Raw genomic sequence first — 26,539 nt, 5'->3', positions numbered from 1 at the left:
ATGATTGATACTTGCACATGGCAGGTTGAAATAAGCTTGAAATTCCTTAGGAATCTTGACTCTTACTTCACAGGTGAGTGAACTACTGAGCTATTATATAAGCATGAGAACTGAAACCTTAAAATAAAGCTACTTGTTCACAGCAACTGAGGAAATAATCTGAATTCTTAGATTCACAACTTTAAAGCAATCCCAGGCTCATTTTGGCATCAAACTCAGACCTGCAGATGGCATCAAAGCCTACAGGAAAGTAGCACTTCAAGCATGCCCATTCCTTCAGTATTTTTCACTCCCAGGAAAGCCTCCTTACCCTGTCATCACAACCTTCCTGTCCTTGGGCATGAAAGCTCTTCTCAAGCACACCTCTACTGATTCACTGTACACTGGGATTTAGGAGCTAACTCCAGCTTCACGGCTCCTTCCTGAGCCAGGTACAGGAGTGCCACACATTAGCCACCCTGTTTGGATCCAAGCTCACAGATCCTGTCAGACTTGTGTACACCATCAGATGCTGCAAGTGATCCACAGAGGTGGCCTTGAAAATCTAAGGGCTGCCACACTAATTTAGGTCAAACACATACCTAGGCCAGTACTGTACCACTGGGTGCCAGAAGCATGTGCTTGGAGATGAGTACACAGGTGGGTCACTCTGTACCAGGACAAATCCACTTGACAGGTCTTCAGGACACAGGGGCTTGGAAAATTACACTGCACTGACAAAAAAATAGCATTCTTAAAAACTAGTGATAGGGCTGGTTACCTGTCTTAGCCTTCTTAAACCCACCTGTAACTTGGACTGTACAACATATTGCAAAGCCACATTCTGTCTCTCATCTGTACAAAAAGAAGTTGGGTTGGGTTTTTTTCCACTGGAGTCATAATTTGAACATCATTGTTTTGTAATGAATAAAGGCAAGTTATTTCTTCTTCCTTTTCTATACCTGTAATGATTTTTTAGGCATATCAAAATGCTTCTTAATCACCTTTACATACCTGAAATGTACTAGTCATAAATTAAGCTGCGCAATATCCTCAATCACCTTTACTACCTTCTTCTTTGAGCAGTTTTCAGTTCTACATAATCTTTTTTGAAACAGTACGATGTGAACTATGTAATTATCAAAAATGTAAACCACCATTTATAAAGAACCACAATTTATTTTAAAACATTAGCTTTCAATCATTAAAATAGCCATAAAAAAGAGTACACTTTATTTATTACATATTTAGTCAAGTACCTTACTTAAGTCTCAGCTGCACTTAACTGCATTCTTTTAATTACTTTTTATGTGGATTTCAATGGTTTTTATTAATTACTTGGATTTTTTAATGATTTTAATGATGTTTTAAAAAATCTACATCCCAGTCTGTGATGAAGGAATAACATCACATACAGGTGAGCAATAACAGGAACGTAGCAGGCAGCAGACAAACAGTTATTACACAGAGAAATTACTGGGGTGAAACATGAGACCAGAAAAGCAGAGGAGTGCAAAGGGAAGAAATATGTCCCAAGAGAGCTTTCTTTAGAAACATGAATACGAAACCAGTACAGTTTTAATACAGTTTGAAAAGTAGTAAACAAGTGATTTTAACATTGGAATTTAAGGTACATATACTGTAGCTAGACTGCGCTGACCTTTATCACTGCAACAAGAACAGAAGAGACATAATTTTTTTTCCTCAGGGATAGGAAAATATAATTGACCTCTAACAATGGAATACTCCCTTCCATTTTAGAAAACTGCAAACTAAGCATTGATAATAGCTCAAGGCAACTGAAGCCCTTGGTTCTTTTAATCTCCTACATTCAAATTATTGACTTTTCATTAACTAACTAACTTCTGTTGAGGAAAAACAGTGAGGCACCAATACTGTCAAGATTATTTCACCAGGGTCTCTCAGTAGTTTCCCTTTAACCAAGAAGCTCAAGATAAGATTCCTTTAGCATTAACACTCAAAGAGACTTCCTTAGCTGAACATTATTTCATTATGGAGGACATTGATATCAAAGTCAACAGTCTGCCAGCTGCTTTGCTGGACAAAATCAGAGTATGAGTTATTCAGACATACACTGATTTTAATCCTAAGATTTTCCAATGTATTACTTAAAATAATGCAGAAAAAGTTAGTACCTTTACAGAGGTTCACTTTGAAATTTACACCACCTTTTTCAGCCAAAAAGCTTGTTCAGAACATCTTCTTTAAATACAAAAAGTTCTTCTATGGTTATCTTAGGCTCAGATGCAGACTGCTGCAATTCTGTTCTGTTACATGTGCTTTATTATATTAGGCTTATTTTTCCAGCCGCTTTTGCACATTATCAGAGATCTGTCCAAACACAAGAGTTTACAAAGGCAGAGTTCATCCTAAAAGGTATATTACTGGGGTAGGCAGTGGACACAAGAAGACTGCTATCAAAGCTCTGCCAACTTCAAACAGGACTATCCCTCTTACACTTACCATATGCTGCAACTGTTAACAGATTAAAAGTGAAAAATGAGATAACAAGGCTAAGGATTGTCGAGAAGAGGAAGAACAAAAAGTCTTGCTACGAAAACCAGGAAGCAAGGGTTATCACTTCAAATATATGAAGGATGCGACAAACAATACTTAAAAGATACAAATACTGGGAACTGTAATGACAGGTAGAGAGACAATTTTTTGTTTCTTCAAATAATAGTAATTTTCATTTTCTTTTTAAACAACCCAGTAAAACAATGCCTGTTCCCAAAGTCCCCATAGGCAATTAGAACAGAATTAGTTATTGATTATTAAAATATAGGCTAGATTGCAAAGATAAGAGTCTGGTAGAATCACAACAAAAGTAATTACTACTAAAAGAGAAGGGGTCAATTATGAACACAACTGTTATATAGTTACATTTCCATTTTACCATTTAATTTTCTTTGGTAGAGAACTGAAGTCACCTTATTCGCTTTCATTAGATATTGGCATAACTTTGGGTTCTACTTTTCTGAATCTTTCCTAATCCTCCTCTTTAAGAGCCTTTAAACATTTAACATTAGTTTCTCTGACATTCTTCAGTAAATTATCCCAAGAAGAAAAGAAAACAACTTCACGAACGTTACACTTGAGGGACAGGTACAAAACCACTGCAGACTGTGTGAGCTTACAGCCACCCTCATATAGAAAAGCCAAGAGCTACACCCATAGCCTTTGGTCATGTCCAGAATACATCCAGCCAGTGTTCATGGGAACAGGAACTACCTAACAGATGCTGCTTCTGAGGGAAAAAAACCTACTGAAAGAGGCTGAAAAACACTGGTAGAGAAACAGTAACAAACAAAAGCAGTGCATGACTTTTACACATTTAAGATTCCATAATTATGTAATTATGTAATATACCCTAAGCCTTGATAGATGTACAATACTTGTGGGTTCAAGAAGTTAGACATCTGGAAGTGCACAGGGCAGAAATCTGGCACTTCCCATGTTAGCCAACATGGATGTACTGCACCACTGCAAAGTAGTATCCCATGGTCTGTACCAGCTGTTCTAAAGTACTGCTTAAAACCAAAACCAAAATCAATCTTGGTATTTGGATTTATACTTTTGTATCAAAATATGCAGCACATATAATCCTCTCTCCATAGGTTCACACACCACCATCTAGATTTATTTTTTTACTTACCAACTTTTAACTTTGGATAAAGATGTACAGTTGACCTGCTAAAGAGGACAACTCTAACTGGGTATTCACTTGGGTTTTGTCCCATTCACTTAGAAATAAAGCCAAGCAAAAAAATATATCCAAGGTAGAAGTTTACCCCAGTTGAAGCCTGTACTGGTCTGAACATAAAGAGCCTACCATTCTGCTGAATGCAAAAGGTAACTGTACCTGAGGCCACCTGTTAGCACTAAATGAAGGACAGTAAACAGGCTTGTCTGCCTGTAAGCAAGTTTATCTCTGAACAGACTCAGACAACTGTCTAAATCACTATTTCACAGACCTCTCTCAATGCAGACCTCCACGTTGAGGAGAAATAAATCGCAGAGGATCCAAATTAACAATTTTAATTAATCTTTTCTCCAGCTGAAAAAGTACATGAGTAGTTTGAACACACTGCATGTAAATTAATCTATTACAACCAAAATCAAGTGGTTACTTATCATAATACAGTGAGATACTCTGTTTCAGTAGTCTGGATGCTTGATTTCAAAGTAAAGCCATACCAAGTAAATTTTATTATTACATGTAAGTATAGGTATAGTCTTGATTCAATAAAAAGTGCTTCCTCTTAAAAATATGAGTCACTCAGCTTCTATTTTTTTTTTACCCCAATGCAAAAAAAAGAAAAAAACAACCCAGTTTCACCTCCACCAGTTCTCACTGACTTAGGGGTCAACACCGAGCAGCTACAGGACCAATCTTACAGCCTTCTTTGGCAAATAAGGTCATTACTGAAAAAACCAATTCAGAGTACTGCAATTTTTGGTTCTTGTGTCATCACGTTAATACTCTTCTAACAAAAGCCTGCAAGTAAGCTACAGTACGATATTACTCTCCTAGCCAATTTTACAAGAGGAGTCCTGCAGTTCTCTTTGAAGCACATTGTTAACAGCAACAATGGAAGTTACTCCATAAAGCTTGGACCTGGCAGAGAAAAGTTTTTGTAAGAACCACAGTTAAGAAAAAAAACTGCTTTGGATTCAAAACTAAGTCACAATTTTCATGTAGAGAACAAGTTCACTACAGGGAACTTAAGGTATAGAATCTCCACCCCTCAAATCAACATTTTCATTTGCAGATACTGTGCATTTGATGTGCATCACCATACACCTCTAAAACACTAGAATATGCTGTAGCAGTTGAATTTAAAGTAAAGCTAGAAACAGGACCAAAGAGATACTGAAAATGTCTGATACTGGTTTTACTTGGGGGCCTCAACCATTTGCAAGGAGACTTAAAAACTTGAAAGGAGTTTTGCTTTCATATAGAAGCATGAAACAGAGTAGGTCATTTCCAGAGCACAGAAGTGGTATGAAGAGAAAACATAAACAGCAGAAGAGTAAAGATGGCTCTTGTCAACTACAGCAAAACCACTTGTTTCATAAGGCAACTGATCAGATTGGAGCATTGCATCTGGAAACGCCGACTCAGCCAGGCAAATGGCCAGCTCCTGACTGTGCACCCTGACTTAACAGTAGCCAGTTTCTTCAGCAAACACAAAGACTACCAGTTCTGTACTTATTAAGTCTCTGTGAAAGCAAACTTTTAACAAACTCATTCAGTAAAACATCCCACTTAGCTCCCCTAAGAAATGTACTGAATGCTCTATCACCTAAGAATAGAAGTTTATTAACAACCTTGTGGTTAACACTCAACTGAAAGCTTCAAAAATAACTCTGAACCTAGAGCTACAATGAAATTTAACCTATTTCTGTTTTCAAATGGCAAAAGACAAATCCATGTAACACTACAAACAGTTTTTTCAAACAAGCGAATCAATTACTGCATATCTTGCACATAACATTTGTTTCCACTGCAGTAAACCCAAATTCAAACAACTGAAAGCATAATACAGCTTTTACACAATGCTGGAGGAAACACCACGAGTGAAACAGGATGTGAACAAAAGTTAGCTGCCAAAGTCTAATCACCACTACACCAGCATCTCATCTATGTTATTTAGACCCATCCTAATGGGGAAAAAAAGCACTCATTCATTGTAACTAGAAAAAAAAAAAAAAAGCACACCATACACTTCATGGTCAAAGATAAATTGTTATTTCTTGCAGTAGAAGTCACAAAAAGACCTTGCCCCTTGAATCATTTGCCATAGCACATCTCTCTCCACCATCCATCCATCCATCCATCCATCCATCCACTGCTTCCCACTTCTAAGACTAGACAGCTAGGAGGAAAGAGGAATGAGTGACAGCAGGACGTATTTCCCTGTCAGAACAAAGCAGGTAGACTGGATTCCCAAGTAACAAAAACAAAGACGAGCCTATTGGCAACTTAATGAGTCACCAATAAAGTTCCACTGCACAAAACACAGTGAAAGTTAGTGACACAAGCATGAAATCCTTCAAGGACAAAAAATGTAAATAGTACAAAGCCACAGCGTCCTAGGAAAGAATAAAGTGAGAACACTATAGAGATGGAAGAATGTTCCTATGCGGTTCAGTGAACAAGTATCATGAGAAAAGATCAACTGGACAGTGACAAGAACATGAAGGGCTAGCAGAAGACAAGAAGGAAAAAACAGAGAACAACGTCTGTTCTTATCTGTAGGCTTAACAGAAACTTAAGACAAACCAAAGAGATACTGGCATCAGCATCGTTGGCGATTAGACACATCTGGGAAGGGGAAATACTCTGATGGTACCGAGGAGGATGAAAAAAGGACTGCCTGTAGATGGGACAATGATGCAGAAAGAAACCTCGGAACAGAAAGCACTGGGAAAGGAGACCACAAAGACGAGAGAACTGGAGGGAGAACCAAGAGGAACACGTGGGCTTGGCAGATCCCCCACAACCCGGGGGTTCTCAGGGCCGGCGGCCGGAGAGGCTGGCGCGTTCCACGGGGCACCGGGCGGCCCTGCCCAAAGGATGCTGAGCCCGGCGCCCGGGCTGGGGACGGTGCCCGAGCGGCCGTGGCGACATCCGCCGTGGGAGAGCCCGGCCCGGGCGGGTGCTGTGCCCTGCCGGGGGAGCTGCCGTGCGTCCCGCGGGACCGGGCAGCCGGGACGGCCCGCAGGGGTTACGGTGCGCCGGCAGCGACGCGCGAGGGGACGTACAGACAACGGAGGGGTCGCGGGGGGAGGCTCCGTCCCGGCGGGTCGAGGGTCCCCGTACTCACTTTTTGTGGGACGCCGGGTGCTTGTCCCTCCTGCCGGCCGCCGCGGACTGCTTGGGCCGCCGCCTGCGGGCCTGCAGGGCCAGCACTGCCGGGAGAAGAGAACAGCCGGGAGCCGGCGTGAGCAGCGGCGGCCGCGCAGCCCCCCCGCTCCCGCCCGCCCTCCCGCCCGGCACAGCGCGGTACCTTTGCGCGAGTTCATCGCCCCGCGCCGCGCGCTGCTCGGCGGGCGCGCCGCTGCCCGGCTCCGCTCCCGGCTCCGCTCCCGCTCCCGGCCCCGCCGCCAGCCGCGACCGCGCGCCCGGCACCGTCCGGCAGCATCGGCACCGCCGCCCCGCGCCGCCGCCGCCGCTGCGCAGGCGCGGGCGAGCCGGCGGGGCCGCGGCCGGAAAGGCGCGGGCGGGGCGGGGCGGGGCGCGGCAGGTGGCGGCGGCGGGCGCACCTGAGGCGGGAGCGGCCGCCGCCGAGGTGGAGCTTTGTCGGGCTGTCGAGCCAAAGGGAAATTAATTTTGCCAAGTTTTGGGTCGTGATGGGAGTAGCGGAGCGTTCCGCCCTGCTGCTGTGCCACGTTGGGAGCTGTGGGAAGGGGAAGAGGAGAGAGGCGTCAGGCTCTCTCCACGGCAGCAGCTGGGGCGAGATCCGCTTTAGCTTGTCCCGAAACTTGTGAGGGGTGAGATGCCAAAACCAATTAACCTCGTGGCCAAATCCAGGGAAATTAGATTTCCTTAATTCTGATTCTCACTAAGTTATTTGATTATCATGACGGACAACTCTTGGCAATTGTTTTTTTCCTGCCAACGGCATCTTGTTGCCGATGGTACCAGACGCTGCTCTGATTTGGCATAGTAATGACCCAGTGAACACTGTCGCTTCTTGCCTGAGCTGGGACAGCACGGCTCAGTGCTTGACAGTGTTATGACTGAAATTTTGTGCCATCTATACCTTGGTGCCTGGGGCCAGCTATGATCTGGGTCAAAGCCAAAGCTCCAGTCTATGAGTGAGACTTGTCTGGGTTATCTTCACGTGGCAGTGGAATTCCAAGGCATAGTAACTGAAAGGTAACAGGGGATGATCATTAAATTTTGAGGCAGAACTGCCTCCCTAAGTGGCAACACAAAGAATCCATGAGGATGAAGATCCTAAAAGCAGCTACAGTCAAGGCATTATGAGAGTGAAGGGAACTAGCAGTAATTGCTGGTCTTAAGTAATTGGATCATTGAGATTTCATTTAGACAGAAAATTGAATCCCCAGGTCTGGTTAGTTCAGCTTAGGAGGGGTAGAGCCACAGAAGCATAAAGCTAGACAACCCAAAAAGGAGGCACTACACTGTATAATGCTTTTTTGTCTGACTAGAGAGCCTGGTGAATCGGAAACTGCAGCTCTCATAAGGCACCCCAGCTGCATTTCTAAATCAAAACATTTTCTGTGTCCCATCCTCCATCATAAAAGTACACAGGAAATAAACATTTTCAGTATAAACTGCTGCCAGTAATATGCAAGACTGGTAGGTTACATTTCTCCCTTACTGTAGTTAGTCTTTTAGTTCAGTGTGATATTTTAGGTAACAGAAGGCTTTATTGAAATTTTGAAGGCTTTCTGCTGAGAAAGTTTAGGTGCATGAAATTAATAATAGCTGAATGCTAAGAAAGCAGATTATGTATTTACTCATTATTTCCAGGCCAATTTTAACTTCACTGGTTAAATTGTGTGTGTGCATGAATACTTGTTCCTGTGTAGCAAGTGACAGGGAAGAGCAGCTGATGATGGAGAAAACAGAAAGACTTGTTTTTTTTCTTTGTCAGGGCAGTACTGCATTAAAGTTATCTTATAGCTATGGTTCTAGAGCAGAAACCATACCAGGGTCCTGCTCATCTTTTCAGCAACTTGTATGACATTCTTTTTGCTTTAATGGGAGTTTTATATGTAGAACTGATTGGACAATTGTGTCTTAGATAAGTACAGGGAGCTTTGCTTACATCAACAGGATTTAAATCCACCAGATCTGGAGTCAGGAAGGAATTTCCCTCACGAGCATAATGTCAGCAACATAATCAGGGCAAGGGAACAATCTGCCAGCACACAGAGAAAGGAATTGTTAGGACCAGGTGGGTGTATACTACGCACACAATTTCATTCAGTTCTAGTGGAAACATATTTTGGGCCTGTATTTTATTGGGGTTTTGCTGTTTTCTTTCTCCCCAAGCATGCCAAGCATTATTCAGAGGATGATCATGCAGGAGTGCAAAAAAATCACTGAGACTCTCTATGTATGTATAGAGGATTACCATGTGCAATTAACTGACTGGAGAGTAAATTAAGGTCAGTAGAGGCTAAACATATTTCAGAAAATGAAAAAACAAATACCAACAAACCCCCACCCCATATCTCAGACTCAAGAGAATAACTCCCTGAGAAGACAAATAGAAAATGAAATTTTAAAAAATTACAAGAATAAATTTATTTATGTGCTTGTTAAGAAAGAGTCTACCCTGTTTATTTGAATCCAGTAATTTCAGGGAAATTTTCCATCTTTATTTAAATACACGTCTTTTTCAAAAGGAAATGATGAGCCAAGACAGGAGACAGACTAAATAGCAAAAGGCAGCATTTGTAAAATCAGTGTACAACATAAAGGTGGATTGAGCTAGAATGTATCTTCCTGTCTCTCTCAGCACACTTTATGGGAACAGGTGTCTGTTTTGTTGCAGGGATTACCATAGAGCTTATTCACTCAGGGGAAAGGCACTGTGAGGTTCAGGTGATATGACCTATGCAGAAGGGAGGAACAAGAGCAGATTTAGGTGATCTTAGGTGCAAACATCAAAAGAGAAGAATAATTAGGTATCAAATTATGGAATGGTATTTTTGCCTGTCTATAATATAGCTTAGATCTGATACCCACAGATGTTTGGTTTGTTTCATTTTCACCTAGCTTTGAAATATTCCCTTACATATGAAGACTAAGTTTTCCTTTTGTACAGAATAAGTTACCTAGCAGCAGTCCTGTAAACATGATACTGTCATCCATCTGAGAATAAAAGAAAATTCTTACTTCAGCAGAGGGATGTTAGAAAATTTTGCCCTGATTTCTGTACCACTTCCTTTTAGCACTGCTTTTCCCACTCTGTAGTAGCATGGGCTCATATTCTTATTTCTGCACTTCTCAGAAATCAGGATATGAGCCAACTTCACACTGCTCTTGCACAGAATGGAACAAACATGAAATAACACATAAGGCAGAGGAAGGAAAAAACCCAGCGAAACGATAAGTGGAGGAAAAAGAAAAAGAAAAATGTAGTGAAAGGAAATTCCCAATTACAGGCGAGCTCTCGTTAATATGCAAGTCCAGCCTTCTCATCCTCTCGCCTTTCATTGTTGTCTCTTTTCCTTCAGTTCCCACCCCCACTCTGAATTTCTTTAAATATGACACACCCAAGTAGGCATACAAACAATTAGTCTGTCCTTCTCTTGCTCACTAGAAGAATTTTCTATCTACCAAAGTGTTTTTTTTTCCTTTTCTAGTATGTAAACAAAGCAAAGAGGACAATTCTCAGCTTGGTTTTGAGCAACACAGACAACAACAAACTTACAGACAGGAAGGATTAAGCAACAGTAACTAAGTAGCTGAGTTTCTTCTAAGGTCAAGACTTTTGGCTCATCAGTGCTTAAGTATAACCAGTTAACATTAATAGGAGCATTGCACAAGTTAAACAAGAAAAGTAGTCTATTATCTCGGTAGTGTAATGAAAAAAACTAGCAGGAAGCATGAGTTGGGATTTCCAAAAACAACAGGAGGTCAGAAATTCCTCAGTTTAGATTCCTGGCTCATTCACTGATTCATTGTGCCCTTCCTAAAGCAAATTACATGACTCACCTGACTAATTTTCTTCATCTATAAAATGGTACAGTGAATGCCAGGTACACAGCGTTTACATTGGTAGAGAACTCTTGTTTATCAAGTTAATTTGGATTACTAATAAAAGAAGAAAGACATAAAGGACAAAGCAGACCGGTTTAACACCAATTTGACATGAAATTAAAGACTAACCTGTGCCCAGAAATAGCTGCATCAACCCAGATATGTATTGAATGTTGTTTAAAATAGGGCATGAACTGGCATGACTTAACTCAGATCTGAAATAGAATTAAAACAGACTCTGGCAATATTTTTATGAAAATATTTCTTCTAGTGTTGAAGCACGCAGGTTTTCAGAATGACTCATTCTAGCTTCCCCCATTACTTCCAGCAGGCTCCCAAACACCCCTTCAATTAAACTCCCTCCAGTTTCCTGGGTCCTTGTCTTAAATTTCCTCATTAGACTCCACTCTTGGTTCCCAGATCTTTACCCAGCTTGCCCTTCTCATCTTGACCTGCATCAGCTCCTTTTTCAAATATATTGTCTTTTTATTTCTTTAAATTCTGCTTAAATTGGATAGTTTCTTCCTTCATGCTGATTAGAGGTCAGCAAGGGAAGAAAGGATCACTGAAAGATTAGCAACTGCTCTCAGTTTCCTGTTCAACCTAGACACAAGCAATTATAGCAAAAGTTTCTCAGCAGTGATGCAGTGGTGTTTTGGATTCAGTCCTACAACTTCTTTCTGATTGGCAGCTATGCAGTCTGTGAGAGATGTGCATGTGAGAGATTCATCTGCTAAGGAAGCATTGAATATTTTCAAACTTAATTATTAAACACTCACATGTCTCCAACATGCACAAAATGCTGTTTTACAAAGTCTCATAATTTGCCCACATTTAAGCAGATTTTCCTAAGGATTTCAATGGCATATCTTTGATATTAAAGCCTTTTTCTATGAAATCTCAGCCTCCTACTCAAAGATAGGGATTGCCAACCAATGAGATGAGAATCCATTAGCAGTCAGATGCAGGGCTTACCCTGGTTCCCTTTCTCTTGACTTGGACTACACAAACAATAGTCACAATGAAAACAATAAGGGACAAGCCATAGGCTTAAGCATAATGTAAGAGGAAGCAATGGACTCATTTTCTCTGGGAGAATAAAGCTTCTTTCTTCCCTGTAACCTCCCCTGTACTTTTACTTTATACAAGATGTTTTCACAGCCTTCAGAAAAATCAGACACCAGCTGACTAGTAGGATGATGCCATGTTATGTCAGTAGTACCCCAAACGTCCTTTCTTCACACATCCTGCAGTGTGACATCGCTGCAACGCCCTCGCCAACGCCCTCCTGGGAAATTAGCAGCCACTGCCCCACTGCTGCTCAGTGAGCACCTGTGCTCCTTTGCAAACTTCCAGATTACAGTGCATTCTGAAATCAGCTCCTGTTGGGGGAATGGCCTGTAAAGAAACACTAGCCAAACAAGTTTGCTTGGGTACAGTTCCAGAGATTCATCTTGACAGCAGATTTGTCCTGTTTCATAGGAAGCAACCATTTGGTAAAGGATGGCTCAGTTACACTGGCAACGTGCATTAGCAGCTACAGCTATCAGTATACTATTGTTTGCCATTAATGCACAGAACATTGCCTCTTTTGCTCAATTAGTTTTGACTACATACAGAATCCAAGGAACTACTGGGGTAGAGGGGCATTTCCAAGAAGTGGCTGAGGATTCTTTTCCTATTATCAAAACAGCATTCTTTTAAAAGTATTAATTATTTCATTACTCATCATGGGATATTTCATTCCATATGATTAAAGTTTTACAAAGTTAACAGTAACTGGATCTTACAAAGTGAAATGTCAGCCAGCTTCATAGTCATAGGCATTACCAGCCTGGTTCATAACTGGTATGAACTAGCCATTCAGTTTCATTCTGTCTGGATAGGTCTATAACATATCTATACCATGTAAAACAGCTACAGGAATTTTTTCAAAAGCATAAAATCTTACAGCTAATTGTTAAAATAAAAGCAGAAATAGCTTAACTTGTTTCCCAACCTGTTAGCCTTCACATAGAACACTCATGAATGAACCTTGTTATTTCAAAGAACTGGAGAAACACTGATTAGCCACCTCTAGGCATGGGAAATTCCCTGTGCTCCTACTGTAAGATTCATAACATCTAATCACAGTGAAAATATCATAAACAGTCAGCTATGTTCATTCAAATCACAGAGAATTAATCTACTGAAAATTGGCCTTGTGCATTGTTTCTTAGAAATTAATTCCGTGGGCTTGATTTTTTGGGTTTGATTTAATCATGTTTTACGCCCACTTTGCCATTCAGTGTAGTAACACAAATGACTGTGGTAGGAAATATTCACATGCTTTTGCCTTCAGAGCTGCAAACTATTATAATAAACATTAAGAATGTAAATATTGTCACCGAAGAGTATGTCTTCTTTGCACTGTTTACTCAAGTCAGGCCTTTAAAATCACTACACATTTGGAATATATTCACATAATAAGTCTATATTATTTACAGTGACTTCTAAGCCATGAAGATTTTTACCCTTTTTCCAGAATACTCAGTGCCTTACTAGCTGAGCTGCCCTGGTACAGATAAACCACAAAACTAAAGGATTATGGCTATTTTGTCCCTAGTGAGGAAGAAATCCAGTGTAGCACAATGATTTCTTCTTTCTTCAGATACCTGACTTTAACTTATTTTGAAAATAAGGGGGTTTATTTTCTTTAAACACTAGTTGCAATAGGTATATAAGCCCATTTCCTAAAATCTCCTCCTCTGCCCTAACTTATGCATTATTCTTAAAGTAAGCACAGAATTGCAGAAAACTGCAGAAAAAGCAGAATGGCAAGAAGCAATTGCAAAATGGTGATAGAATGTGTATCTGATTAGCTGATGGTGGGATGCATCCAAATCAACATGTTTACCAACATGCTTGGCACTATTTGCATTCAGTGGAACAATGCACTGGATCATTTATATGGGAACAGAAGCAAGAAATGATACTGTGAAGTCAATACACCCACAGCATGCCTCTTATCATTGAAAACCCAGGACAACAGAGGGCCTTTTCTGTCTCTTCCTTTGATCTGTAGTTGAAATCCATGTAGAAATATGATGATGTTGATGGCTTTTTGTACCCAGCAATTTATCTAAGACTGTTGTGGTTATAACAACAATGGTTGGACTTGATGATCTTAAAGGTCTTTTCCAACATAAACAATTCTAAGAGACTATGATCTTTGCCTGCTCTGATCAAATTTTTAAATAAGATTCCTTGTCCTTTGTTTTCCCCAAAGTAATACATAGTTCAAGATTAAGAATTCTGTTACAAACTGAAGTACTTTACGAAATAGTACCAGGAATTTACTTGCAAATAAAAAAGTGTGCAGAAATCTTATTTAGAGTGAAATCAATCTCAATTGCTATGGAAGTCTGCATTGCCAGCATACTATTATCTTTTTCCTTTTTCTCTAGAGTTATCCTGGTCCTCATATAAAAGAATTACATATGTCCAAATAGTCTTTCATTTCAGGAGTTAATGATTGGCTGTTATTCTTTAAAATCTGGAATTGCCTAGCCAGCTGAAGAACCTGATTATGGGAAGTACAGGTCCCCTGTATATCACATACAACCTGATAAAAATATGGGTGCTACAGCTTATTGGACATGAGGCGAATGAGCAACTCAAGAAACTGTTCTTGATTTTGTAATATGCATTCTAACTTTCCAGTTGTTCTCTAAACTACTTCTCATCTCCCTTTTCAGAACTCAAGATGCACATTAGGCCCACGTCCAAGGTTTGTTGGCAGCAAGTTATCCTTGAATCTTTGTTGGTATTGTTTTGTGGGGGGGTTTGATTGTTGTTGGATAAGGGTCCTTTTCACCAAATGTGTATCTGATTTGGCCCACAGAGAGAAAAAAGAAAAAAAAGTGTCACCCTATAACACTTTCTATCCTGCTGAGCCTTAAATTAATATTTTATGTGCTTACTGTGCTTTCATTTCATCTCTTTTTTCTGTTCAGAAACAGTTGTATCCCATGCTGCCAGTGTACAGAGCCTATAGTATTTCATATTAATGCGTTCTTACACAGGGGCTGTGATGGCTAGGGAGGCCCTTGCTGAGGGATGGGAGCTGTCAGATAAAAGGGATGTTTACCAGTTGAGGTTTCAAACAGCAGTGCCATCAGAATATATTAATCAGCTGGAGATCTCAGACTGGAAGAGGAAACAGCTTTTCCCAGTATCTGGTAGAAGACCATTTTAGTTTAGCAGGCAATTAGCCAGCCATTGAATGGAGAGACAGTAAGCTGTAGGACAGATACAGGGAGTTCTCTCCAACCATTTCACTGACCACTGTGATTTTCCTCATTTTTCAGTCATTTGTAAGACTCACCAAGCAAGAACAGGGAAAATACACAGTTGAACATTAAAAGAATCCTGAATTATAATGCTAAAGCTAGCTAAAAATAAATCTGATTCTTATCTTTTTGGCTGGAAGGCATCCTGTGAACTAAAAGAGACAAGAGATCAAACACAGCAAATTTATTTCCTCACTTAACACAAGTGGGACTTAGCATGGGCACTCCCTGGAACAGTGCTTTAATGCTAGCACTTGTGTGACATTCACAAAATTCAGGTGTAGATAAAACAGGCAGGCACTTGATTCTCACTAAGCATCTAATCCCAGCTTTCAGCAAGTTTAAGTTACCAGTTAAACCATGCCTAGAGAAAATCCTTAATTGCAGAGGTAAATTTTCACCAATTGGAATTTATATTGGATTCTATGTGCACAGAACCAACAGAATAAGGGTCCCAAGGGGAAAAGGAGACAGGAGTTACAACTCCTGCCCATAACCAAAGGAACAGTCATACTATGCTGTCTGCTATACCCCGTTCTAATTAATACCTGCACAGGTTATATTGTGGTGATGCTGTAACTCTATACATCTTACAGCAATGGCTGTTAGCAGTTCTGTTTCTGTGTGAGTCTGTCCTTTGGTAATGTCATGGTGTCTGTCCATTTGGTTGTTTTTGAGACCTGCTCCACATCTCAGTTACCACTTCTGCTGCAGGAATTTCTTACAGTACAGCTCTTTTTGCTCTGCTCTAAAATCTGATACAAACTGTTCTGCCTCAAGAGCTGTCCAGTGTGAATGGACATGCAGATGTACTTTATTTTCTTTTCCTGATATTGAATGACTCCCTGCTTGATTCTTTTATTATCAGACTTACAAAAAGTGTTTATCTGTAAGAGTTTGCCACCCTGAATTATCTTTTTTCCTGTGTTCACCCTGAGGACCACTAGAAGGTTGTGCAAGTCTCCAGCTAGCTAGCTCATAGCATGCACAGGTCCCAGAAGTCTCTTTTTGCATTGCTTAAATGAAATAGCTGTAAAGAAATGGAGAAAGTAATGTGAAAACAGGGACTTAAACTGCTGTATGGTCCCTCATGGAAAATGGGTAAGCAGCCAGACAAAAATAGAAGTTGTCTTGAAGTGTGCAAGGCCACAGAATACTGCTGCAATTGATGTTCACTCCACTAAATAGGTGGGATGGATACGAAATTACTTTAATTTATCCATTTAGCTAGGCAGATAAGACTAGACTCAGGGGACTTCAAGAACATTTCCTAATGTGACTTTTTTAGGAAGAGATTGCAAGGTATAAAAGTATAAGCCATGCTTCTTCTCCTGCCCTATTTTTGGACATCACTGGCCTTAACTTTTCATCTCACTGAGAAGAAATGCTTCAGAGTTTCATCACAGTAATTTTAGATTTTTGTTGTCAGGAACAAACATGCCTTCCTGAATTTTTTTAAAAGCCCACTGCAGACAAAGATCCAGGTACAACTTGCATAAGCAGGTCTATGTTAGCTCTAAATGAGCTAGTCTGGCTACTATAGCAGCAGCCTGTTATTGGGGACCTGTGGTTACTCTGTGCTAAATTAGACTAGTAACCTAGAAAATTAGCAGGCTACGATGCTGGATAAATGCAAGTCAACTAGTCAAAATTAGCTTAAATTTGTTTGGAAAATCTGTAGTTACTCTACAAAGATGTACAAAGCTGAGAACTGTATCTGTGATCTTGGACCTTAAATTACACTCTGCCATGTTTCAATACATTACAGTCTCATTGCCAGTAGACCACTGAGTTGGAATTCAGGACCTGGAATCCCCAGCTATTTCTCAGCCTTACACTGAAATGAAATCCAGCCAAGCTTGACCTTCTCCACCACCTGGCTTCATGGGTGGAATAAGAATTGGGCATGAGGCCAGCAAGCAGCAATGCTGTGCTCTGGTATGGTCTCTGATCTGGAGGAACTAGGAGCTAGGGTTTGGTTATACTGAGCAGCACAACGCTGTGCAGTTTAGACTGGACTTGAGAAAGTTTAGACTGTTTTAGATTAATAATGTGTTGAATACTGTGTGTATAAAAACCTTTTTTCTTTTCTAAATTTAATGACTGCTTAATCATGTTTCCCTAGCAGACAGTAAAAGAGAATAAACACTTTAGATTCTTTCCCCATTTTCCTTAAAACAGTGTACCATTAATTTCCTGTTTCTTAAGAGTTATTTTGTGGAGGTTTCTAGGCTTGACCTCTGGATAATCATCCCTCGTTGTATATAGTAACATTTCACCCCATATATTTAAGCACTTAGACTTTAAACATCTCTAGTTTTACTACACTCATCTTTTAAGGAAGGTTTAATTTAATTAATGAGGTCATGGTACCTGAACTCCCAACTTCTGTTTGCAATGTTCAAAAACTTTGCAAAAAAGCTATCTACAAAGTATCATGTTTGTTGTCATGCTGCATTTATGTTCGTTTCCTAAGCAATACAACAAAGACCTCTATTAATGAAGAGCAAACAGTCAGTTAATCACAGACACAGTTTTTTAATCAAGTAGCATTTAATTAAATTGGAAAATCATCCTTTTTGGGGGCCCAAAATGTGGAACCTAAATAGAGATATATGTCAAATTGCTCTTCTTTGAATAATGCTACAGCTTGCAAGACAGTAATTTTAAAATGTCAAGAAACATTAGCACCAGAACATTTGAAATGCCAGAAATTTTTAGTTAAGTTTTTAGAGTTTTTCATGCTAAATAACTTATTCATCTCATAACTCATTTAACCTCTTTCCTAATTTCTTTTTCTGAAGTGGAAAATTATTTGTTTCTACTAAGTGCAAGCAATCCCATACTCTAAGTTAATTAAAACATCGACATGAAACATCCCTACAGCTATCTTAATTGGTTTTTTCATCCTGTTTTAATTTTTAGTGGGATTTCTATTAGTATTTTCTTAGCATATTTTCCAAGAAAACAAGATTGGTATGAAGGGTTGGTCTTCCTCTGATATATTTTTAATTAATTACCCAATTTCAAATGAAGCTGGCAGTGGGTTTATCTGCCAGTTATTAAGTCTCAAAGTTACTGTGAGGACACTAGGGATAGCCACTACTAATGTGTCTCTTGACAGCAAATGAAGGAGAACTGAGAAGGCTTCTACTCTGTTTGGCAGGATTTGAATGAGCCAACCCATTCTCCTACAGTGGTCCCAGCAACAAGCTGGAAAAAGGCAAGCAGAGGGTGTACAAATGATGTTCAAATGGCTAGAATGATGTACCAATTGCCAGAATTACAAGGTGGGGGGAAGGCATCTGAGATAGAGAAGAGAGCTTAGGGTATTGGAAGGAAGTGTAGGAAGCAAAGAAAAAGGCTGGAAGAATATTTTGATGGCATCATGGTGGGAAGTTGTAATGACCAGAGAATATAAATTTATTAAAAAACAACCTAAATTGGTTTTACTACTCATGAAACACAATAGTGGTTTCATAGTTCAGCACTGTCTTATTTTTGGTGAGAAAAACTCAGCACACCTTTATCAATATGCTGTTATTGACTATGGGGGGATTCACGCTACTTGAAAGTAATTGTAATTGTAATTTTTGTAGTTTCTTAAAAAGTTATGAAAAATTCTGAAACTAAATTCTTTTAACTTGGGTAGAGCAAGTGAACTGGTTACCTTGAGCTGCCTGGAGCTGATCTAGATACCTGGAGCTAAACCCTTCTGAAAATCTGTCTGTAGTGTGTTGTAGGACTGTTTTTTCTCAGTATCAGTTCAATGACAAATACTCTGTGCTGCTAGAGGATGTAGATGCTGTTCACACACTACATAAATGCATTTTGTAAAAATACACACTTAGGAAGGTTTTTTTAAGAGATCTCTTCTGAATGTATCTAAGGAAGTATGTGATTGAACAGCTCTGTAGAGGGATGCTTCAAAATGTGTTAAGGAGCTTTGGTGGTTTATTAGACTGTATGGTTGTCAGAGAGAAAGTACTGGAAATACAATGTATTTGTACGTGATTATTCACATGATTATTGTAATTGCCACTCTATCCTAAACTGTATTTCTGTAATGGGAAAAGTAACACCAGGAAAATGAGTGGAATTATTATTTGTAGGCCTGCAATGACTAACAGTGGCATGAAAACTTAATGGACCTATGAAAGAACACTCTGTCTGCAGAGGAGTGTGCTGTCCACAGGAAAGTCTCTGTACAGCAACTGCCCACACAGGGCTGCTGTGTGCTGTTACAGTGCAGCAGGGAGCACAGTGTTTCTGTGGAGGCTGTTTACCTAGCTTGGCTAGCATGATTTTCAAATGGGACTTTCATACTGCACTGGAAAGAGGTTTTCACACTTCCTCAGTTTGTAAAAGGCAGTTCCAGACCCTATTGTAAGGAGGTGTGTAGAGCCAGATAGCTGCTGATTAATGCCTTCTCTTCTGTGCCTGGAGAATTTTATGGATTACAGTGAATAAGAGGCTAATTTGTCTCCTGAAGCATATATTGATAGAAATGTGATTTTCTGCACTACCTAACTTGGGTTAATGGAGTGTAGTTTCAATGTATTGTCTTTCTGGCATGTTCTGACTGTATCCATAATGTCTTTGTGTGACCTGAACTTCCTATTCATTACAAATTGGTGAATAGCAGTAAGCAGTTCAACAAACAGGTATTTCTTAAGCTGTCAAACTGAAAGTCTAAATAATCTAAAGAGAAGTGCAGTCAGACCTGCCAACTGTAAACAATAAATACTTCTAAAATGTAGAATGGCTTACAAATGAAATAAAACTGAAAAGTTAGGGTGACCTGCAGCTCAGCTCTAGTTTATGAAAACATTAAGAATGTTTTCATAAGAAAACAAAAGAATGAAGGCAGCACCAGTGCCTGGTAACAAATCCCTGCTTTTCTGCTTTTTTCCCTTTCTGTTGCTTCCATGCACAGTGTAACACACTACAAGCATAAAAAAGGGAAGGGCTGCAGGGTTCCTTGAATTGTTCCAGTCAACTCTCTTCACGTTTGACTGCTAACTCCCATGCATAGAGATTAGAGGGAGACTGGAATAGACTTAAAAGTCTATTAAGAAGCTGAAGCAGCAGCAGAGCAAAAAGTAGCTGTTCATTGCTTCATGCAGAGACCTGAAAACATACAGGTAGTCTCCCTGTTTGGCCCTTCCTTTCACCTTCTCTCTGTAAGAAATTATTCTGAAATTTTTGAGTCTGCACACATTTACACCCGAATTTGAAAAGCTACTGTCAGTTTCTTAGTTAATTTTCCCTCCAGAATCTGCATTCTTCCAAACTGTTTTATCTGTTCCAGCAGGAATTTCAGAATTACTTTGGACATAATGTTATGTGCTGAACATTTCCATTTGATTTTCTGTAGCATCATTTACTGAGGCTAGACAGGAAAATGTCCAGACTTTACAAACTGGAGCACCAGACTGCAGTGACAGTCTGGCCATTTTTTTGTGTGTATGTGGTAGAAATAGATCCACCCTTGCTTCTATTTCTACTGAATAAAGCCATCAATCCCAGCTGTATCAGCATAGAATTTTTACCTGGACCCACACCCACAGGCAGCAGGCAAATACTGGTCAACAACATTAAAAAATAACAATATGTTAAGATGTTAATTTAGAAATTATTTTAAAGAGAGGGTTTTAGTCTTGGAAAAAGCAGTATGACTGGCAGTGAACCAATTGTCAGGGAACAGAAAATAAGGAGCTGAGTTTATTAGTCAAGGCTGTTTCTGTTGTCTTTCATAGCAATTCATCAAAAACATGCATGTGTAGGAAGCCCTAGATAGAAGAAAAGGTATTTTTTCAGTCTTGGAAGAGGAGACTGTCCTTTCAAGGATACAATGGTGCTTTACAAAAGAGCAGTGACTGTGAACCTTGTCCATCAATGGAAGGCTCCTTTCAGAGCAAATATCGCTCTACTCCTTTAGGTAGCTATTCTCTAACATTCACAATTGACTAAAATTATTGTTGCATAAAATGTCTGTAAATATTACTTCTTTGATATGAGTAAAAAACAGGGAAAATCCCAAATAAATTGCTTAAGCAACCATTTTCTGAATGGTGTCTGTTGAACCAGGCTCCTCCCTCACCACAAGCTAAGAAGAAGAAGAAGAAAGAAAACTCTGGACTTCATTATTGAGGGCTTTCTTGTCTGACTTACCCCAGCTCAAACTGTGACTGGCCAACGGGACTTCGGCCAAAAACACTTCACCTCTCATTCTCTTTTCCCTGCTTTTTCTATTCCACTTCAACACACAGTTTCCACAGAAACAGAGCAGCACAAATAGCACAGGTTTTGGGTGCCTTTCTGGAGAAGTAAATGTAATAAAATAGTCTGCATATAATGTCTCAGTTTGGTGTAAAGGTTTCTTACATTCAGAGGTTATCTGGATACTAAACATTATATTTAGAATTCTCTCCTTTTTAAACCTTGTGTAATAACTCCATGGATTGCCTGACAAACTGGCAGCAGAAATATGAATCTAATACTCTATTTTATCACTTGGTTTAGGGCTTTTTCAGATTTCTTTCCTCCTTACTATTCATCAGCAGCATTGACAAGTGTCTAACAGAAGGAACAGAATCCACAGAATCCAGGCAAACCACTGTACCAGCCCACTATCCAGCTTCCACTGTGCCCCACAGCCAAACTTAGTGTTATCCCTAACACTGCACTTATTTCATAGCTACAGGGTGATTTTGTACACTGAAAAATACAGTGAAGGTGGTTGCTCTCAGAACATATTCCATGTTCCCAGCTGACCAGCTAGCAGGTACCTGAGAGGATTCAGGATTTTCCTCATCCTTGCCTTCACAGGACACCTTATTTATATGCTCCTAGTATGGCTGCATTGGTCCAGTGAATGCTCAGATAAAACAAGCTGCTGTGAAACAACACACTTAATATTGCCTATTTCCTATTGGAAACCATAAATGTTTTCTGTACTGCTTCTACAGAGTAGCCTGAAGTCAGTTGTGCTCTTTTTGTCGAGCAGCCAGGAAGACCCAGGGATTACTTTTGCCAGTGCTAATCAATTTGAACAACTCCATATATGAATGATGAATGCCAGAGGTCTCCTTCATATATCCCAGAATCTTCAGACAGCAGGAAAGTGATGGGTGATAGAAAGGTGAAGGATTACTTGTATTCCGGATTTTATTGTCTACATGCAGAATGTATGTAGACAATAAAATCTGGAATACAAGTAATCTTTGTATGTGCCTCCTTAGGCACATAAAGGAGTACTACATTGTGGCTATAATCTGGAACTTAACCAAACTCAGGTACCAGGATTTTCTGTATGGATTATGAGGAATGAGATTTTAAAGTAATTTATAACTCTGAGTAAAAAATACCCCAGGTATTCCCATAATCCATTTCAGTTTCACATCTGTGAATCTTTGATATGAATGCTGTGACTTCTAAACAGTTTTTAGTGGCCAGATCCAGTTGCGCTGAGGAAAACAGGCACTTTACCAGGAGCTTAATAGGGTACAAAATTTCACAGCAATAACAGTGATCAAAGGCAGCTAAAATAATTCATGGAAAACCCAGTGTGACAGCAGGCACAGGCAAGGCAGGCAGGCATGTAAAGAGCACACTCTGCTACCCTGCAGGCCACCATTCAAACAGCATGAGCTGACAGGAGAGCTCATTTTCTCCCTCCACCTTTGTAGCCTTGGTTTTTCCTGCTGCTTGAGAAGGCAGCAGCTTTGCTGCAAGAGAGGGTCCCACCCAGCATCGCTCCCCACCCTCGCTGTTCTGCAGCCCTCATCAGCCCTGTGGGCAGCTCACACTTCAGCCTCTGTCCTGCCCCAGCTGTTCCCTCCTCCTCTGCACAAATACACAGGAAGGTCTTTCACCCCTTAAAGGCCTTCTGAGATAATTGTGAATAGGGGCAGAAATACATAATTATTCCTCCAGCGCAGATCTCTATTTCATATTGTCTTTGCTCTTGACCATCTTTGCAAAAGCTGAATGCTGCCACTCAGTTCATCTGTGGGTGATCACATCCTGTTTTGTCTACACTGCTGCAAAGCCTTGCAGCACCCCTGAGTCAATTGTCTAATGGTGAAATTAAGGTAATAAGAGAAAAGATATTTCACAGTTACCTCCCAATCCTATGCTTGAGGTTGATTTTCTATAGTCATATGCATTCTTATTTTAAAATCAGCCTGTGGAGCACATTAATTTTTTTACATATGAACAGACTTGGTCAAAAAAAAACCTCTCTCTGCCTAAAATTCTCCTCATCTGTCTAGATAAGATGCTTCTCCACCTTTCTTCTATTGCCAACTAATTGACAAATGGATTTAGAGATTAATTTCAAAACTAAGCAGCTTTTAAAAAAAAAAATAATGGGTGAAGGGAAAAGGGGAAGCATCAACTTAAAGGTGATGGCCTATTAAAGTGCTATAAACTGCTAATTTGTTTTCTTGGAAAACCATTTTTGTCATTATTTTGGAGATCTGTATGATTCATTTTGGACTGTTTTCAAAATTCCTCAAAGAACCTTCTCGTTGAAATTGCGTTGTGAATAAAATTCTGTATTTTCAAAAAAAACCCCTATTCCATACTTTTATATTTTTAAATGTTGCATGCTAATGAGTTATCACCCCCACTTTTTGCTTCCTGCAAGGCCTCAAAATAAGCATGAAAGATGCAAACAACCTACATATGAAAAACACATTAGGCTTTTAATAGTTCTTTGGTTTTAGTTCTCTGTGGTGCTATTAGTGGCAGGTAAAAATCAGGTTAGTTAAGTGCAGCTGGTGCAAAGAGGTGTAAAATTACAACTTATCTGCCTGATTATCTGTGCCCCTGGGAGGCATAAAACTGAAGAAGAGCGAGAGCAGTTATTGCTGCTCTATTTTATTAGCTTTTTCTATAGACTAGGAACATCTCAACTTTGTACCTTAAGATTTTCAACGAGCATCTTTGGAGGAGATTGACTCAAGATGCTTCTCACTTGCGTTCTCTTCCTAGCCAGATTTATGCTCCCATCTGCTGAAATGTGCTATCCTGATTTCCCCTCCTAGGGAGCCTGAGAGTGGGAAGACATTACAAACTTATTAGAGTTTGCTCATATTTTTTTTCCACAAAACAAACCTCCTTTAGGTTACATTATACAAAATTTCTAGGGGAATGTACTAATACATTGTAATAGAGATTAAAATAGTATTCTAATGATACCACCCAATGGATATATTAGATCATTTATAATAGAAGGGTTTTAATTGTTAAACCAACCAGAGGCAAAAAAATCAAGCTCAAGACATATTAATATTTTCATGTTTTACAGTATAACTCTCTATGTAAAAGGAGCACTTGACTAAGGGAAAGAGAAAGGGGTCAGGACTGCAAGCCCTTTGCCAGCTTACACTTGGAAACCATGTAAAGGATGGATCATAACAGAAGGTGACTGAGCAAGCCATCTTCAGGGATCTCTGCTGATGGTCTCTACTTGCCAGGGTGGATCAGTTTTATCTCTGAGGCAGAACTAGCATTTCCCTCTTTCCAGCCCCTGAATCATAGGAAGGGTGATCTCGTGCATTTTGTCTGTAGATTCTCGGACACAGGCAGACAATTCCTTAATGTGTCAGAGAATGCTTGTTGGTATTGAGAAAGCAGTAATAAACTTTTCTGAATATATTAGAAGACTTGGGAAACACATAGGAATGATAATATTAAGCTATTTACCTTGTGGTAGCACCTGCAGATCCTTCAAAATGCTGGTTCTTCAGTGTATGAGGTACTTCATACCACTCCAAATTCTATCTGAGCTGATGGTAGTAGATGATAGATGAACACCTAGTCAACAGGGAAAACTAAGAGAAGGGTAATTATCATACCAAGCACAGTTGTAAGATACAAGCTACTTAATTACTGACAAGGATTTTGAAGACAAGTAGGTACTTAATGTAGGAATTTGGAGGAGGAAAAATGTCACTGTTAGGTCGGATGTGATATACACACACGTGACCAGGGTCCAAGAATAAAAAGCTTTTATTCTATAAATACACTCAAAAATCATCAGTTGTTATTTCTTCTATTAACTCAACTTTGCTTACAAACCAGCTGTCAAACCCCTCCAGAGAAAAATAAGTATTTTAGGGAAGATCTCCTTCACAAGATAGAAGAAGCAAGAAGTTACATGACAGAAGAAGTTGGACCAATGCATGGTAGAAGTTTTGCTGAAGGTTTCCCCCAGCCAGGTATTTTCAGCAAGATGTTTTTGCCTGGGAGAGATGAAGAAACAACTTTTCAACATACCACAGCCATAGTCAATGGCTAAATGAGAGCAATGTTCAAATAACTCCTAGTTGGTGATGTCCTAGCGCTGGCTTCCTCCTTGATACTACAGCTGTCAGAAGTGCCATTATCTGCCTTGTCAGTCACTAACCTCCATTGCTGTTTCCAGTCCACTGTTCACCTCTCCTCAGAAGTGCACTGAACCCATTCCGGATATCCCTACTGGTATTTGGTAGGTTAATTAAGTTCCAAGTATGAAGGCTGGATAGGGGGTAAACTAAAGCTCTGTAGAAAAGACAAAGATTTTATCCCCTAGGGCTTTATAAAATAAATCTCCATGGATCCATCTCTGCTCAGACCTAAGGAAAGCTGCATCTTTGCTCCTTCCTTCTTTCCTAGATGAGGTCTTTTATAAGCTAGTCATTGACGAATTCATGCACACCTGGGATTTTTTAAATTCCGAGCGAAGTACATTGTGTTACTTTCTTATTCTACTCCAAGGGAGAAGGTAAGTATAAGAGATGAGAAAATAAGTTACCCATATACATATACCAGTTGTAAGTCTCATCACATAAGACTGTGAATACAACTAGAGAATAAGAAGTATGAGACACTAAATTATTAATAGCCTGGCTCAGAGGAAGTCTGAGACAGGCTGGGATTGGGACATGACACACAGGGTCTTAAAAATAAGGACAAATCTACGTGTTGAAGTTAATGAAAATACCTTCCTTGCACCAGTGCTTAAAATAGAAAAGAGGGTAGAAGATGACATTCTGACTGTATCAGAAAGGACTGATAGCACAGATCTGGCCTCGTTTTTAAAGTGATTTGCATAGTTACAGTGTAGGTTTTAAACGGTACTCGAACATTCCCTTTTCCTGGGACTAATGTTCAATTAGCACCACGTGTTTCAGATGCCGGGGAGGCTCAGGAAGGTCACCATCTCATGTTCACGATCCCCTGCTTTGGCTATAGCCGCTTTTTGAAAATTAAACTTTTGTTCTGCACAGTTGCAGTTCTTCCGCAAATCACCGCCTGCCTACCCTAGCCTCTTCACAGGCAGCCCGAGCAGGCCGGCGATGACGGAAGCGTGGGCAGGAGCAGCCCCTCGCCAGGTACCACGTCCCGCCCCGACTCCGCTCTCCGCCCGGCGTCAGCGCGGCGGGGCCGGCCGGGGGCGGGCGCAGCCTGG

At 40.1% G+C, this 26,539-nt stretch overlaps 1 protein-coding gene across 3 annotated transcripts in view; it reads right to left on the bottom strand.

Annotated features, from left to right (window-relative positions):
- Window positions 1–7,165, bottom strand: part of SRPK2 (SRSF protein kinase 2) — a 128,421-nt gene extending 121,256 nt beyond the window's left edge. For 2 of the 3 annotated variants that reach the window (XM_059847384.1, XM_059847383.1), the window contains exons 1-2: window positions 7,014–7,148; window positions 6,831–6,915 (exon numbers count right to left, since the gene is read on the bottom strand). In XM_059847384.1, coding sequence (XP_059703367.1) covers window positions 6,831–6,915; window positions 7,014–7,029 — 101 coding nt within the window. In that variant the 5' untranslated portion in view covers window positions 7,030–7,148. Of the gene's footprint in view, window positions 1–6,830; window positions 6,916–7,013 lie in introns of all 3 variants that reach the window. The other variant, XM_059847382.1, reaches the window with a different exon arrangement.
- Window positions 7,166–26,539: the final 19,374 nt, after the last annotated feature.

This window comes from Haemorhous mexicanus, chromosome 5 (assembly GCF_027477595.1).
Source record: "Haemorhous mexicanus isolate bHaeMex1 chromosome 5, bHaeMex1.pri, whole genome shotgun sequence".
NCBI classification, from domain to species: domain Eukaryota; kingdom Metazoa; phylum Chordata; class Aves; order Passeriformes; family Fringillidae; genus Haemorhous; species Haemorhous mexicanus.
The sequence above is the reverse complement of the archived record's forward strand: the minus strand, read 5'-3'. Positions and strand labels throughout refer to the sequence as shown.